The sequence below is a fragment of the Rhea pennata genome, chromosome 17 (genome assembly GCF_028389875.1).
Source record: "Rhea pennata isolate bPtePen1 chromosome 17, bPtePen1.pri, whole genome shotgun sequence".
Lineage (NCBI taxonomy): Eukaryota > Metazoa > Chordata > Aves > Rheiformes > Rheidae > Rhea > Rhea pennata.
The window spans coordinates 4,202,828-4,218,044 of record NC_084679.1 but is presented as its reverse complement, the minus strand read 5'-3'; the positions used below and the strand labels follow the sequence as shown (position 1 = coordinate 4,218,044).

At 37.6% G+C, this 15,217-nt stretch overlaps 1 protein-coding gene across 1 annotated transcript in view; it reads right to left on the bottom strand.

Moving 5' to 3' along the window:
* Positions 1-15,180, bottom strand: part of DNAH10 (dynein axonemal heavy chain 10) — a 59,207-nt gene extending 44,027 nt beyond the window's left edge. The window contains exons 1-18 of the mRNA XM_062589790.1: positions 14,949-15,180; positions 14,485-14,592; positions 13,184-13,329; positions 12,288-12,393; positions 11,149-11,275; positions 10,443-10,573; positions 9,589-9,746; positions 8,660-8,890; positions 7,810-8,000; positions 7,130-7,328; positions 6,189-6,383; positions 5,361-5,531; positions 4,468-4,644; positions 3,951-4,127; positions 3,122-3,291; positions 2,252-2,403; positions 1,648-1,812; positions 747-954 (exon numbers count right to left, since the gene is read on the bottom strand). Coding sequence (XP_062445774.1) covers positions 747-954; positions 1,648-1,812; positions 2,252-2,403; positions 3,122-3,291; positions 3,951-4,127; positions 4,468-4,644; positions 5,361-5,531; positions 6,189-6,383; positions 7,130-7,328; positions 7,810-8,000; positions 8,660-8,890; positions 9,589-9,746; positions 10,443-10,573; positions 11,149-11,275; positions 12,288-12,393; positions 13,184-13,329; positions 14,485-14,592; positions 14,949-15,180 — 3,044 coding nt within the window. The remainder of the gene's footprint in view (positions 1-746; positions 955-1,647; positions 1,813-2,251; positions 2,404-3,121; positions 3,292-3,950; positions 4,128-4,467; positions 4,645-5,360; positions 5,532-6,188; positions 6,384-7,129; positions 7,329-7,809; positions 8,001-8,659; positions 8,891-9,588; positions 9,747-10,442; positions 10,574-11,148; positions 11,276-12,287; positions 12,394-13,183; positions 13,330-14,484; positions 14,593-14,948) is intronic.
* Positions 15,181-15,217: the final 37 nt, after the last annotated feature.

Here is a 15,217-nt window from a genome sequence, read left to right as displayed (position 1 = left end):
CCAGACGTGTATCTGAGAGAGAATTGTCCCACTAACACTGACTTAATGCAAAAGCTTCACTGGCCAGAAGAAGCCATTAGAAGGAACAGAAGAGGATACCCTGGTGCAAAAAGATCCTGAGACTATGGTTGGCTCCAAGGCAAAACTCCAGCACAGAAAGTACACTGAGGTCAGCTGAGCATGGACCAGATTACAAATACATGGATTATGTGCAGAAGGCATGTCTCAGCAAGCTTCTACACCCACACAATACCCTATTGGAGATACTGTAAAAAGTCTTTATAATATCCGGCCACAGGAACCCCCTTGGCACCAGCTGCTATCAGACAGATAAAGTATAGCCTAGCAAATCTGTCTTTACATTCACATTCCCTGCATTACAACAATGCTTATGGCATCCAGATGCCAAGTTCTCAAGACTGTCCTTTTTTGGTAAAAGCAAGGCCTTGATTTTAAAAACGACGCTGGCATATGGAAACTATACACACCACAGGAAAGGTATCCTATTTCCCTCTTCTGCCAACAACTTGTCAATATTCATTTTCTCAGAATTAGGGTTTCTCCTCTAGCCTTGTAATCCATTCTCCAGTCTGCGCATACAAAGCCAAGAGAAATACAAATCTGTCTCAAGCTCCAGATCACAGAGTTGTTCAAACAGAATACCAGTATATATGAATTTAGATCAACAGATCTGGAAAAACCTGAATATGAAAGATGGAACATTTTAAAGCAAACAATTGACTTACTTCAGAATTAGCTGTGTCAACACCTGATAAATCCTGTTTTCCCAGTATGCATAATAGGAAAATAATTTGGGAGATTTCCCACTGTTTGTATTGGCAACCAACCCTTCCACTTTTGTTAGCAATGGTCCAATAGCAACATATTTTCTGACCATGTGTTCCACATCTTTTGCTCTTTCGCACTTGACATACTCAAAAAATTCTTTCACTTCTGCAAAAGATAAAAAATAGCATTAACTACAAAACATCTAATAGATTTTTAAAAAATGAATAATTAACTGGACTTTATTTACAAACATGAAATTGATCTTTCATAAAAATATCTTCATTTATTACTGCTTGATTTATTAATATTTCAGCCCTCTGATTTTATATGGAATCAATTACTCAATAGCAACCATTACAAGTGAGAGTAATCTCTTTAAAGTTCACGAAGATTTATAAGAAATTTGGTTATCACTCATTCACTCAAGTGACAGAGAGAGCTGGGAGATGATGCCAGTTTTAGGTCACCTTACTGCAGTTTCCCTGAGGAAACCATTGCAGTTCAGATGCCCCTGAAGGGTACTGATGCTCTGTGAAGATTGCCCTAAGTACTGCTCTACTGCACACAAGAAGGGAGAAGAAAGCAAGAAAAAGCTAGACAAGGTAGGCACAGGTCTACACACATAGACACAGATGATCTACATACCCGTCTCTGTGTTTCTCTCACTGATACTGTCAGATTTAGGGTACTGAAGCTCTGCTTGTTGTTTCATATGTTACATTGTGAAAGACTACTGTAACTAGCTTTGGAAATCATTGTAAGACTGATCTTAGCAACTAGAATTGCAAAGTAGCAGGCAAAGAGCAAAATAAAACACCATAGAGCTTGGAACTGAAAATATAAAATATAAAGACTTACTAGGAAGTTCATCACCATTTTTTGGAGGTGGAGGCTTGAAGAGATTTGTTGATTCTATTAACAGAAGTTTGTTATTTATGTCTTCAGAATTCTTATGAATCTGATGGATAAGTGATTCAAACTTCCCAATGGCTTGTGTACAGCGAACAATGAAGTCACTAATACCTTGAAATAAATCACAAACATCTTTCTCTTATCAAATGTTTCACCAACACATCAAAACTGTCACAACCAGATGTGTTAATCTCTGTGACTGAACTAGTACTTTACAGAAAGATGGATTAGATCATTTCTCACAGGAGAGCTTCCTTCTAGTTGTTATTCAACATTCTATGTCCATTTTCGCATTGTGCTTTAATATAATAAAAACATAAGAAATGCCCTCCTGAATCAGACACTCTCTAACCCAATATTTCGTCTCTGAAAGTGGCAATAGGATATATTATTTAGGGATACACTACTCTCATCTGATGCAACAAAATGAAGAATTATTTAGGGATACACTACTCTCATCTGACGCAATAAAATGAAGAATTAAAAAAGTTTTTTTTTAAAAAATTGAGAATCAGTATCTAGGGCTATTTTAAAATAGCATCTCAGTTACCTAAGGAGTTCCAGTTGAGTCTCCTATGTCCTGATTTGAATACTCTCCAGAGCTCTTGAATATGGTCATCAAGAAGCTTGGTTTCCGCTTCATTTAATGTTCCCATTAATCTGTGATAGTGATCCAGCATGTTTTTCAGTCCATCAATATACCTAATGAGTGTGAAAAGCACGTCAGAAAACATAAAAATCAGGATTGTCTGGAAATAAAGGTCTGAACATAGATCAAAGTGCAGATCACTCTCATCATACTATTCAGACTTCTATACAAAACAATATATGAACAAATTAATCACTGAATTGATTATAAATTAGCTCATTTCCTATTGAAAACAAATGAAAGATTCCGTATGGCTCCAACAACAACTAGACCAATTCCTCCAGACCCAACCCAGAAAAAAATATTTAAGGCAGCCTCAGTTTGAAGCACATACATGAATCCTATGGGTGATCTTTAAAAGCCAATTGGACTGGTATCTGCATTTTTATTTCCCTAAATGCCTGTGACAATTTGGGACAAAGTGACTGTCCATGTCTGCACAAGAAAGTGACCTTGAATGTGACCTGAAATCTGAATGGCACTAACAATTCATTGCAAAACAAACTTATTTCTTTCCTTCTTATACTTGCAAGTTTTGATAGATGTTAATTTGTATAACAGAGTCAGAGAGCGTGAAAGATGCAGACAGCACCAGAGAAAAGATTACTAATGTAAAGTGGCCATTAGTAATTTTACTCATGAAAAATAGATCATTACAAGATCTCATATTTCCAAAATTGGATGACTCAGGGCTCATTCTGTTTTGGAGTTAAATAACTTGAATCATTGCACTAAACATGAATGGGAGAAGATATTTGGTTATAGCCTTACCTGAGATATTTGTCTTCTTGTAATGCTACATTTCTTGCCATTTCTGGCACCGGAAATCCCATTTGTTCCATGTACTTTGTTTCACTGATAATCTCTTGGAGTCTGGGAGAAAAATTCACACTGAAATGGACAGTTTTCTCTGTGGTGACAGGCTCGTCTGTTACAGAACCCTACAAGAGAGGAACAGAAGAAGAAAGGAGGGGAACACCAAATTGCTACAAAGCAAGGCGAAAGTTAAATCTCAGGGATATTTGATAATGTAGTTGGCAAAGGTCAGACAGAATGGCTGACATTCAGAGCTTTTGGAAATGCCTTTAAAATTAAGATATCAAACTCAGCATTCTAATTTCAGAAATTAAACACAATTAACTCTTCAGTGAAAGCTGATTACAAGAAACTAACCAAATCACCATTGTTTACGTTCTGCTGCAACCAATTATAATAGAAAGCCCAGAGGAAGTTCACAGTCAAGCAAATGATTAATCAGAATGGGGTTCTGCAAGATCTCTACTGGGCACCCACCTCTATCTAACTTCAGTCCCAAATTTTGTTGTAATGTCCCAAAGACATTGCAACAAATTTAATAGGAATTACAGCACATAGAAACACACAGAGAAACAACATTCATCCATCTGCCAGGTCAATCAGCAATTGCAACCGTGTCCTATGAAGGACCACAAATAATTCTCAGTTCAGAACTGCTGAAATCTTCCTTTCAAAATCTGTGTCCTTTCTTAAAATATCACTCTTGAAAAATCTCACTGACCATCAAATTCATTTCAATTCTTTCTCACAGAGAAGTCTGATGTTTTACCTTCTCATCTCTCACCTGCTCAGAAGTCTCTGGGTTAGTACGTGTTATAGCACCAGCAGAAACAACTTTAGTCAGCAGTGTTTTTTTCAATAGCTGTGGGAGTATCTGTTCTGTCCCATCTCTCCACTGATCATACTTCTGATCTTCATACTCCTTCATCTTCTTGGCCACTTGGAGATATATTTGTTTTACCTAGAGAGGGAAATTCAGTAAAAATCATGTTAAAGATCAAGAGAAATAAAAATTTCACTATCTTGTCCTAATATGTTTCTAATTTTTATTAAATGAGAGGGCAAGTAAAACCTTGTAATTAATGAAGGTGAGGGAGAATTTAGGCTCTTGACTTCTATTGCTGATTCTGTCACTGCCTATCCATGGAAGGTCTCAATCAGCCTCCCATTCATAACATGTAACACTATGTCCAAAGACATTCTTGGAACTTCAGCTCACATTAGAGCACTTTCACAGACTCAGAATAAAGGTATGAGGAGAGTATTGCTTCTTTCATTACACAGCAACAGAACCAACGTACTTCCTTTCCACGTTCACTAGCAAGCAACTCCTCTACTTCTTGAAATCGAATAATAGTGCGTTTGATCCGATAGAAAAGGGATCGGGACCAGTATATTGCTCCAGCCACTGGAGGATGATTCTTGCACAGAGGAGGATTTTTGAGGTTCTGAATAAAGATCTCCTTTACATTTCCAACCTAAAAGAGAATAATATATTGTAAAGAATCACTTCACTTGCATCTCCATGATCAGTATCTAACCAGGTATAAAGCAAATCTCTGAGTCTAACTCCAGCAGCAGGATAAAAACAATTATTTTCTCATGCATCTTTTGTTTGTGTTAATTGCATTATACTGACTATTTTCCTTTCTGTGTTTTCGGGAATTGCTGTTGTGCATGTTTTCTGTAAGAAGACATTTTACTGGTAAACTCAATGTTCTTTGAAATACCAAGAAAAATGCTGAAATATCAAAAGCTTTCCAATATACAGACAAGTCAGAAATTATTTCTGCCTTCACTGTTGATCTCTGAGACCTTTTGATAGTACCATGAACTTGTCCAGCACAAGAAAAGTCTAGGGTGTGAAAGATGGACTTTTCTCAGGAAGGAGTACTCTCACCTACAAGTTAAAGCCACAAGCTTCGCTACATTCAAACATGCACAAATACCATGCAAACACTCTTCAGCTCCACACATATACAGAGATATATACACATGCATTTCAACAAATTAACCATGTCAGTCCTCATATAAGCTGAAAAAATGTAAGAACAATTGCTACACTTATCTTTAAAAACTTGTGAGTCCTTCAGATGGTGAATGACACTACACACAAGTTCAGATGGATACACAGATTTATTTTCACTAGGTAAAGAGTTTTGTGTACTTCTTAAGAAATCCTTAAATGAAATACCTCTTTACAATACTGGTCCAAAATATCATTGAACTTCATCATCATCTGCTTATTAATGGCTTCACGAGAGCGGATGTGTTTAAAGTTTAATAGCATGTCAAATGCAGCTTCTGCTGACCGAAGAGTCTTAAAAGATTCGTCAACAAAGTTTTTGGCCTCTTCTTCAATAACCTAAACAAACACAAAGGAAGAAGGACAAGAAATCCTATCACTTAGAGGATTAACTTGCAAAATGAAGAAGGGAAGACAAAATGAAATTATCTTTTTAAAATAGTGGTCGAGCATATTTTTACTAGTCTTTGTATTATAAATTATTAACAAATTGATAATACAAACTGATAACTGACTATTAACATACTTTCCATTAAGTCACATCAAATGAGTGTTAAATCCAGCATCTACAGGGCAGGAACATAAGTCACAAAAAGCATCATAACAATTTGTGCTTTGTGGGTATGCTAGCTGACGGTGAAGGACTGAATGAATCCAGAAAAGAAAGCTTTACTTCTTTGAAGGCCATGATTGAGATATGTCAGCACATGAGTACAGAGAGGTCATACATAACCTCTGTACACATTGTAGCAATTCTGTCAATGAACAAATAATGTGTTTCACCAGTTCACAAAATAAAGTAGAACTATAAGCAAAAACAACTTGAAAACAAAATACTTGCTTAAAAAATTGGTCAACCTCTTCACATTTTCATTTATTCATTTATTCTTCCATTTTGCAAAATTATTTCTTTAAATGAAAATGCTGACACTCTAAAAGGAATTTCTATATAGGAAATAATACAAGAACAAGAAAATCACAATATGTGACACTTACTGAAACTTCTCCTTTAAATTCTTCCATAACAAATTTCCACTGATATGCACATTTAATGCTAAAAGGGTCAAAAGTCAGTTGCTCCATTGGACTAGTTAGCCCATCTACTCTTCTCAATACATCATCAATACGTTTTGGATCACCTGTGACAGCTTTGAGTTCAGGACCAAATATATTATAAAACTCTTCAATGACCTGTGCATTTGGAAGAACAAACCAGAAAGCTTTATTTTTTTTTCTGTCATATAACTGTTATCTTTCTGTGATTATTTCCTTTAAAAAATACGAATAGCCTACAGAGCAATAAATTCTTGCTGTGATTTACATTTTTATATACTCCTATTAAAGATTCCAAGTAGCTAGTTGAAAAAACTGTACCGTCCAACACTGCAGTTGTTACACAGATAATACCAAGTTATTACTTCCTTTCATTCCACTAGATTTTTATATACACAGTCTATAGCATCTGATGGACGATTAATGGACTATTAATACTTCTAGTCACCTTGCCTTAAACAGATCTAAATATAACATCTATCCATTTGCATAAGTTATCCTACAATTGATATGTCAATTCATACATAGTCATATTTTATATAATACTACACTTACTATTTTATCTAAAATGACATCATTAAACTAGCAAACTACAAAAATGGCAAATCCATGAAACATTTGGTGCACGTTCGTATATTGGTAACAACAGCACACACAGTAATTCATTCCCTCAACAAGTATCCTAAGAAGATGCAAGCACTTACTTCATCTGAAGCATTAATTCAGCTCTGTTGAAATCAAAGGCACTGTTCAGGTCTTAAACACAGACGAAAAAAAAAAAAAAACCTTAAATGCTGTTAACACTTCAACATATATAATGCAGAAGAATCTCCTCTACAAAAGAAGAAACTGATTACACAGTCCTTCTCTTTATTACTGTTTACCTGCAAAGTATCATAGAGATCTTGACAGACTGAAGCCATATAATCTGTTTTTTCAAATAAACGTTTTCGGTCAAATTCCCAACGTTGCTCTCTTCCTGATGCTTCAATTTGGGCACGAACAGTAAAATAAGACTTCTTCCATTCTTCAAGAGTGCTTTTAGCTTCTGCTACTTTGCTTTTTGCAGCAGTTCTATCCTCTCTATTAACAAAATCAAAATAGTTAAGAGATCGTAGATGGAAACAGTACTGCTAGAAAACTTCTCAATTGAATTTTATATACCCTGGTTTAACAGCTTCTAAATAAAGAAGATCTAGGCAAAACTTAAAATGTAATTGTGAGGTCTTCATTTTCAGCAGGACTAATTTTGAGAGGAGCTATTATTTCAGGATTGATTTTGATTACATTTATGCCACTCCTGTACCACTACAATTCTATTGGATGCATTGGTATTATTTATTTATGCCCTTTTGAGACAAAAGAGGACAAGCATCTGTTTTTTCAGGGCTGATGCAGTAATGTATGCAAGTTATAAAATAAAATGACATTTAAGTTTTTCTAACACAATTTCAGATAGTAAAAAACACTGAAAACTATTTGCTGAAACTGGTACCTACCATACTTTCCTTAAAACAAAGTTTTTAATAAGTATGGCCTAGCTAAAGAAGAACCCAGTACTTACTTAAACAGTGAACGTAAATCCACAACTTTGCACACTCTTGTTGAAATTTCCCATGCAATTCGTTCCATGAGCGGTACCATCCTCTCATCCTTGTTGTAGTGTCGTGAGATAATCCATACCATTCTCAGGGCATTCATTAGAGAAGGAATTGTATCCAACACAACATTAAACCCGGTGCCATGTGTCAAATTCTATTAAGCATATTATAAACATTGTAAATAACCTGTCATGAAAATACACAAATACTTATTCTATAAACCAGCATTTATTCTATAAATACCTGGGTGTTAAGAAAATCTATGGCATCAGTAAATACATAACCAGTCAAGTAAACACTCTGGTGAATCTAAATTACATAGATGGTTATGGGTGCACAGATCTGCATCTATTGCTCTGAATACTTATTAGGTGCTTTCTTATTTATTTTCTGTTTTCTGTATAAGATGCCCCAAGCTTGGTTTTGGCACAGCTCTCCAAGTGGATGTCTGAATGATCTTCAACAGCTCTTAACAAAAGACATCAGCTATAACTAGTGATAGAAGCTAGCTCAAACACAGAGCAGAGGAATTCTTGTTTTCATTAATTCAGCTATCCTATCTAATGCTCTCAAGGTTGTGATTTAATAAACCAGGTTGTTCACAACTCTGTGTTTACTTCTATTTTCAAGTATTAGAACAACTGCATCTCAAACAAAATAAGCACATCTTATTTTTATTAAATATAAAAATCTAGAGTATACTTTTATTGCTAGTAAAAATAAAAAATAAACAAGCTGTGATTATATCAACAGAGAAACCAAACTGAGATAACTACTGCTAAAAATTCCGAAAGTTTTCTTAGGGATACATACTTTTAAATGGCGCTCAAGAGTTGAAAGAAACCTAACATTATCTAGAGCTTCCACATGATGTTTTCGGAGATCAGTTAAGACATTTTGTAAACTTCCAATATGCTCAGATTCAGCTTCCTGTAGCACTGCCAAAATTTTTTTCACTTCTGGAAGCTTTATCTGTTCAGAAAGAGCACTTAGAGTAGCATTTCTTTCACGCCAGAGATCAATTTCTGCAAGCGGACCATTACCCTACAAGTAGTGAAAAGTAAAATAAAAATTGTAAATTATCTTTATGATTTTATTTATTTTTTCTTTTCAACATGCTGTACACTGAGAGAAAACAGATTTGAATCAATCATGAAAAAATAACACACAGAAAAAGATCCCTGAAATCAAAAGGGTTTTACTCAGGCTGAGGAACTGCTCATAGGGAGTAAATTCCAGAATTGGAGCTGAAGACTCTAAGCTTGCAAATTCTTACAAACTTTGTAGAAATGAAATGTCTCATCACTTTAAGGAGATTACTCATATGTATAACTGTTTGAAGAATCAGTGTCTTACAGTTGCAATTTTTCTGGTTTGCAAGAGATAACTTGCCAAGGGAAAATATACTGCTATATTTTAACAAAATTGCACTGCAGTTTTTAGTATTTCATGGCTATCTCACAGGTTTTAGAAGTAAGAGTGCAGGTAACAGAAGTGTCTCAGCTTTTCCTAGTTTCCAGTCCAAATAGGATTTGAACTGAATTGCTTTATATTCTATTTCCCAGACTCACTCAGTTCCCCACTACCCTTGTTCTCCTTCACATTAATTAGCAAATGGGCTTTTCAACCATCAGACATGAAGATATATTAAAAACGAGCACAAGACATTGCCAAAGATTCCTGCGGAGAATGAAGAAACATCACTGGGAGTAAAACAATGTTGCTGTTATGGGCAGCGTTACCTGTGGGACCTTTTTCAGTTGTTCCCCTAGAGCTGTAGATATTAATTCTTGCCAGGTCATTGCATAACTTTCCAGAGTTTCAACCACTTCTGGAACTGTGGCAAGAACAGTCACTTCTCCATCTAGATTTATATCTGGTATTTCCAGTTTAATCTCTCCTATTGGAAGAAAACGTACCTAAAATTAACTATCTTGTTCCACCAGCATCGTTAAAATAAAATACCAGAAACAGCTTACACCTTTTATCTTGAGGACAGATAACATACTGGCTTCTCTGCCATTTAAGAATATAGCAAAACATGTCCAGTTGCTTCAAAGTTAACACAGCACAAACAAGATATATTTGGACGTAACTGAAAAGCCTCAGTTTTCAAGCCTTAACTGACTCTCAAACTAATCAAGAATCAGGGTTAGGACTTCACTGAAGATGATTATCAGCCTGCCTACTGCAGTCCACTACACTTTCCTCAACGGTTATAACACTAGCCGCTGTTAGAGAATAGATACTAGAGAACATATGAAAATCTGCTTTGGTCTACCATTTCCTATAGCTTGCTATGGCCTAAGTCCCATGGACACTGGCAAGCAATGAAGCTTGCTCATCCTCTCTCCTTTCTTACTCCAGGCTGTCTGCAAGAATACTCATCACTGATTTGGTCTGTCTCCCCATACCGTTGCTACGTTTAAGGCAGTAAAAATGTTACTGTTACAGCAACAAAAAATTTTAATCAGATTTGGAGCTTCCCCAGAAACTGTATGTATTTGCCATTCTAAACAAAGACATTCCTAGGTGAAGTTCTTTCTACTGTCATGTACTTTAGACAGCAGAGTGCTGGCAGAGGCAAAATACTTGCCTTCAATTTGTTGCATTGTCCGTTGAATATGGCTTAAGAATTTTTGCATGTTCATTAGGAACTCATTCCTCATAATCTTAATACTACAGTATTCCACAGGCTGTTCTTTCCTTTTTGCAACCTCAGTCTCAGTTAAGTTCCTTTTTTCAGAATCTGTTTCTTCACTATCTAGATGAAAGAAAGCTTCCTCAGCCTGCTGTAGATTATAGGAAAGAACAGGCAAAAACACCTACAATTCAAACAGGTAACATACATTAGAGGATTCACATTGAAAGAAAAAAAAAAAAAGAAAAAGAAAAATCCAGTCACCTTACTAGCAATTCACTTAAGGTTCTTCTAAACTTAATTTAAGTGTCTCTCTCTTCATATCACCTCTTCAGTATCATTCTTTCTGCCTCAAGCTCTACAGGGGAATAGCTCCAATTCGCTTTCACAAAAGTCCGTCAGTACAAAAGCTAAGTTATCTGTTGTCATATTTTTAAACATCTCTCAGGCAGGGCAAGGTAATTCAATTAATAATATCTGTCTCCCCATCTTCACAAAAATTTAGGAATCAAAAATATAAACTGAATATTAACACAAATTCCATTCTGGTAAACGACGCTCACTCAGAAAATATTTCTTATGAACAATCCATGTGCTTAGAAGAATACTAAATAGGTAAATCACTCACAGAAACACTGAAGACTTCATACATAAAAACCATTACACATTTACCTGTGAGAAGACATTCTTTAACATCAAAAGGGTGTTATCAGTCAGTACACCAAACTCTATCATTTTAGGAAGAATCTCATTAGCTTCAGTCAGGTCATTAGGTTCAGTAATCGTTTCTAAATGATATATAAAGAATTAGCATAAATCTGATTATTTGATAAAGAAAACAATCATTAAAATAACACCATAAAAGTTTTTCTTCCGTAACAAAGAAATAGTAGTTAGAACTTCAAAAAATAAACTGCATTCATAATAAACTAGGTTTGATGCAGGTCACTTCAAAAACAAAAGTGCTATTTTTAATAGTGTAGATGCCTTTTCAAAAAGAGTAAAAAGATATTTAAGTGTCATCTAAGTTTTACAGATCAGCCTTGTAGTCCAGCAATAGCTTCCTGTTCAAACAAAACAGAGGCCTTGTTTCAAACTCATTCTACAGAGACCAGGAAAATCTTGCACAGAACTGCCAAAAATGACCAAAGGCATTACCATCATGTTCTTTTTTTGTTAGATTTCCCACTTCTATAAAAACTAAAAATAATTGATACTTACAAAACAGTTTGTAGCCTAAAATCACGCATGTTGCTCTTTAGTGAGCATCACAAATGTCGATGCTGGAGCCAGTCTCTGGCACTAAATTAGAGTTAACATCGACAACTGATAGTTCCTAGAAAGAGGTAACCATTGACACTGCTTTTATGACAAAGTACGAACTATGAGAATAAAATCTTTATGTTGCATGCTGCTATTGTGTATCCGAATTTGAGTCAGATCAGGAAGACTGATCCTTTAGTTGCGCTGATCATCATCTTACGGTCTAACTTTCAGATACACCTCTTCATCCACAACATACTTTATACAGCTGTAGAAACTAAACCTTTCTAATTCCTCTGAGAGCAGCATCAAAGTTTCATCCTTCTTGGTAAAACATGCAAGATAAGTAATTTTCCATAAATTTGAAATAAAAAACATTCCTAGTTTCCTGATTTTACTCTGAGAGTATTCCTGCCTAGGTAATTAACCTCAACATACACTATCTTAAATTCCAGTCAGTACCACTTTTTCTCAGTCTGAAGTGCTTTTTAATGCAAATACTTAAGTGCAGAGCCAGTAGTTATTCAGGGCAAATACCTCTGGTGTCTCTCAGAAAGTATACAATATCACATGACATAAATTCTTCAGGAATTTCATCAAGAGCCACATAGAAACATACATTATCAACCTTCTGTTTTGTTAACTGGAACAGAAAATGAAAGAGAATACGACAATCACTATTTGCCATCACATTTCTTAACAGCAAGAACATGTTTGTCTACCATGAGCAATGAGACAGACAGCTCTAAAAATATTGTGTTTATACTGATGTTCGAACAAACCACAAACAAATTAAATGTTAAAAATCACAAAGGTAATGGTAAAAATCATTAGCTTTGTAAGGACTGTTAACTTACAGACTAATGAGACTAATAGCATTAGTGCTGGAAATCTTAAATAAGAAAAAGGAACACTTAAATGCCCCCAATTATGTCCTTCTGAGAATGCACAGGTACCTACTGCCCTTTCACCTGCATCTCAGTCATAAATCTAGTTCTGTTATAAAGCCCAAACTCCATCCTGACCATTTAATTGGGTAAAAGAACAGCAGTACAAAAGCCTTTGCTATTCCTTACATGCTCTTTCCATGGTATTTTTATCTAGCAATTATTCTAAATGCAACTTTCCTGTTACAAGCAACTCTGGCAATACCTAATATGGTATCTGAGTAACTCAGTATCACTGAAAACATAGCATTTTGCCAAGCAGATTTCCTTTGCAATGTCATGTCAGCCTATGTCAAAGGCTGTGGCAGACACCACAGATGACTGATTCCAGAAGTTCTTATTCTTGTAAAATGTTCTGTTCTGTTCCCAGTACTTGCTCTGCATCGTACTTCTTTAACTTTCGCATCAGTTTTACTGAAACATTCACAACCAAAACCCAGCATTTTCACATTTCTAAAAGGATGGAGTTAAATACAACAGTCTTACCTCAGGTATTTGTTCCATACTTTCAGTTACAAATCTTTGCTCCAGATCACTTGATTCAGACCCAATAGACAGAGCTGATATGTGACCTTGTGCACTTATATTGTCTGAAGATTCCAAAAAAGTTGTCTTGCTTTTCTGAGTCATCCCTAAGAAAAAGCACAAAAAAATCAATTAAAAAACAAGTATTCTGCTTATTTAAGACAGATCCTTCCAATTATCTTCTCAAAATAAATGACTAGGTATTTTTGTCCATCTTCAACACCATCTTTGACAAACCAGTCATCCAGTGTCAGCAGTAATCGCACATTTTTCCCTACATCACTGTTGAAGGATTTGATTCAAACATGCAAGTGACCTTGCTGCATTTCACAGCTAATGGGGCTTTATTTATAACCTTCCTACCAGCTTTTTCTAACACAAATGATTTTTTTACAATAAAATAAGCAGGTTAACACATTTCAATATGAAAGCATTTTGCAAAAGAAACCTTGCAAACAATTAAGGGTTCTGTCACCCTGAATTGTGTTGGGGAAAATGTCTGTAGATATGGTGTGCCCAGCAAGTCATAGTGAAGGCACTGTAACATAGAAAAAAATGCAGGAATTCCAAGACTAATCAAAGAGCACTACCCTACACCATTTTTTGAAAACTGCAGTACATCTTCTTCCCCTTTCAGCACAGGCTTTTAGATGCTTGAAAGGAGTGGAAAAGGCCCAGTTACATCTGCAACTGAAAAGGCCATGCCTCCTTGTATGCTGATGTTATTACCAATAATTCAGTCTTACTCTTTTGAGCATGAACCGGCAGCGCTGTAGTTGCATCCATTCAGAGGTGAAGGAGGGGTGTAGGACTTTTTCATTCCTCTAGTACACTTACACAGGCCAGACATCATCATTTAACTTCAGTGGTTCTATCTTTTTTGCACGGTATGAACCAAATTCTTTCACGAGTAGATGCCAGGTCCTAATCCCTTGCTTCTACAAATAACTCTTTCAGAAGGTTGTGAGTTGCATGGGTATCAGCAGCAGAGAAGGGAATCGGGCCTTTGAGCCACAGAGAACCATTACCCTCTTCTGACAGCCCATCCCTTTATTTTTCCACTCTTCTAAGACTATTTCAAGGCCTGCCTGGATGCAACCCTGTCTAACATGCTCTAGCTGACCCTGCTGAGCAGGGATGTTGGACTAGATGATCTCCAGAGGTCCCTTCCAACCTTACTGATTCTATGCCAGTGAGTCAGGCCGGGCCCCCGCAGTGGCAAGGCCTGCAATGAGCATGGTTTGGCCACCCAAACCACCTACTTCCTTCCAAGGTCGCACGGGAGGCCGTTTCAGTCAACTCTTCAGGAAAGAAGTCATCCAAGCCTTCCTCCTCCTGCTCATCTTCCAACTCACACTGGTCGCCTGCGTCTGCACGTACACACACACACAAAACAGGAGGAAAGCATGACACAGCCACCCCACAGCAGGGAGCCCAGCCAGGGGGCACAAAGGCAGAGCAGACAGGTGTGGGAGGAAAGGAACTGGGGGGAGGTAGGCACAGCCCAAGGGCAGGTGGAGGCAGAGAACAGGGCCAGGACTTGGAGATGGGGGGAAAGGAGACCCTGGGGTGGGGGGTGGAGGAGGAGAGGAAAGGAGCTGGGGGGAGGGGGGCAACGGAGGGAAGGACAGTGGGGGAAACAGCAGGGGGCAAAATGGCGGGGGGGTGGCAAGGGGGCACAAAATGGCGGGGGGGGCTCGGCAGGGCGGCGCCGCAGGGGCCTCACCCGCCGCCTCCTCGCCGTGAGGCGGGCGCCGCTCGGCCCGCAGGAGCAGCAGCGCGGTGGCCGCATCGCCCTCGCCGGCGTCGTCGCCGCGGTTGAGGAAGCGCAGCACGGCGCGCGCCTCCTCGCCGTCGCCGCGGCTCAGCAGCTCCTCGAAAGGCGCCGGGTCAGTCAGCCCCAGGGCGCCGAGCACCCGATCCCGCAGCCACTGCACCCGCACGTCGTCCAGGCTCATGGCGGCAGCGCGACCGACGCCGCCCGGTGGCTACGGC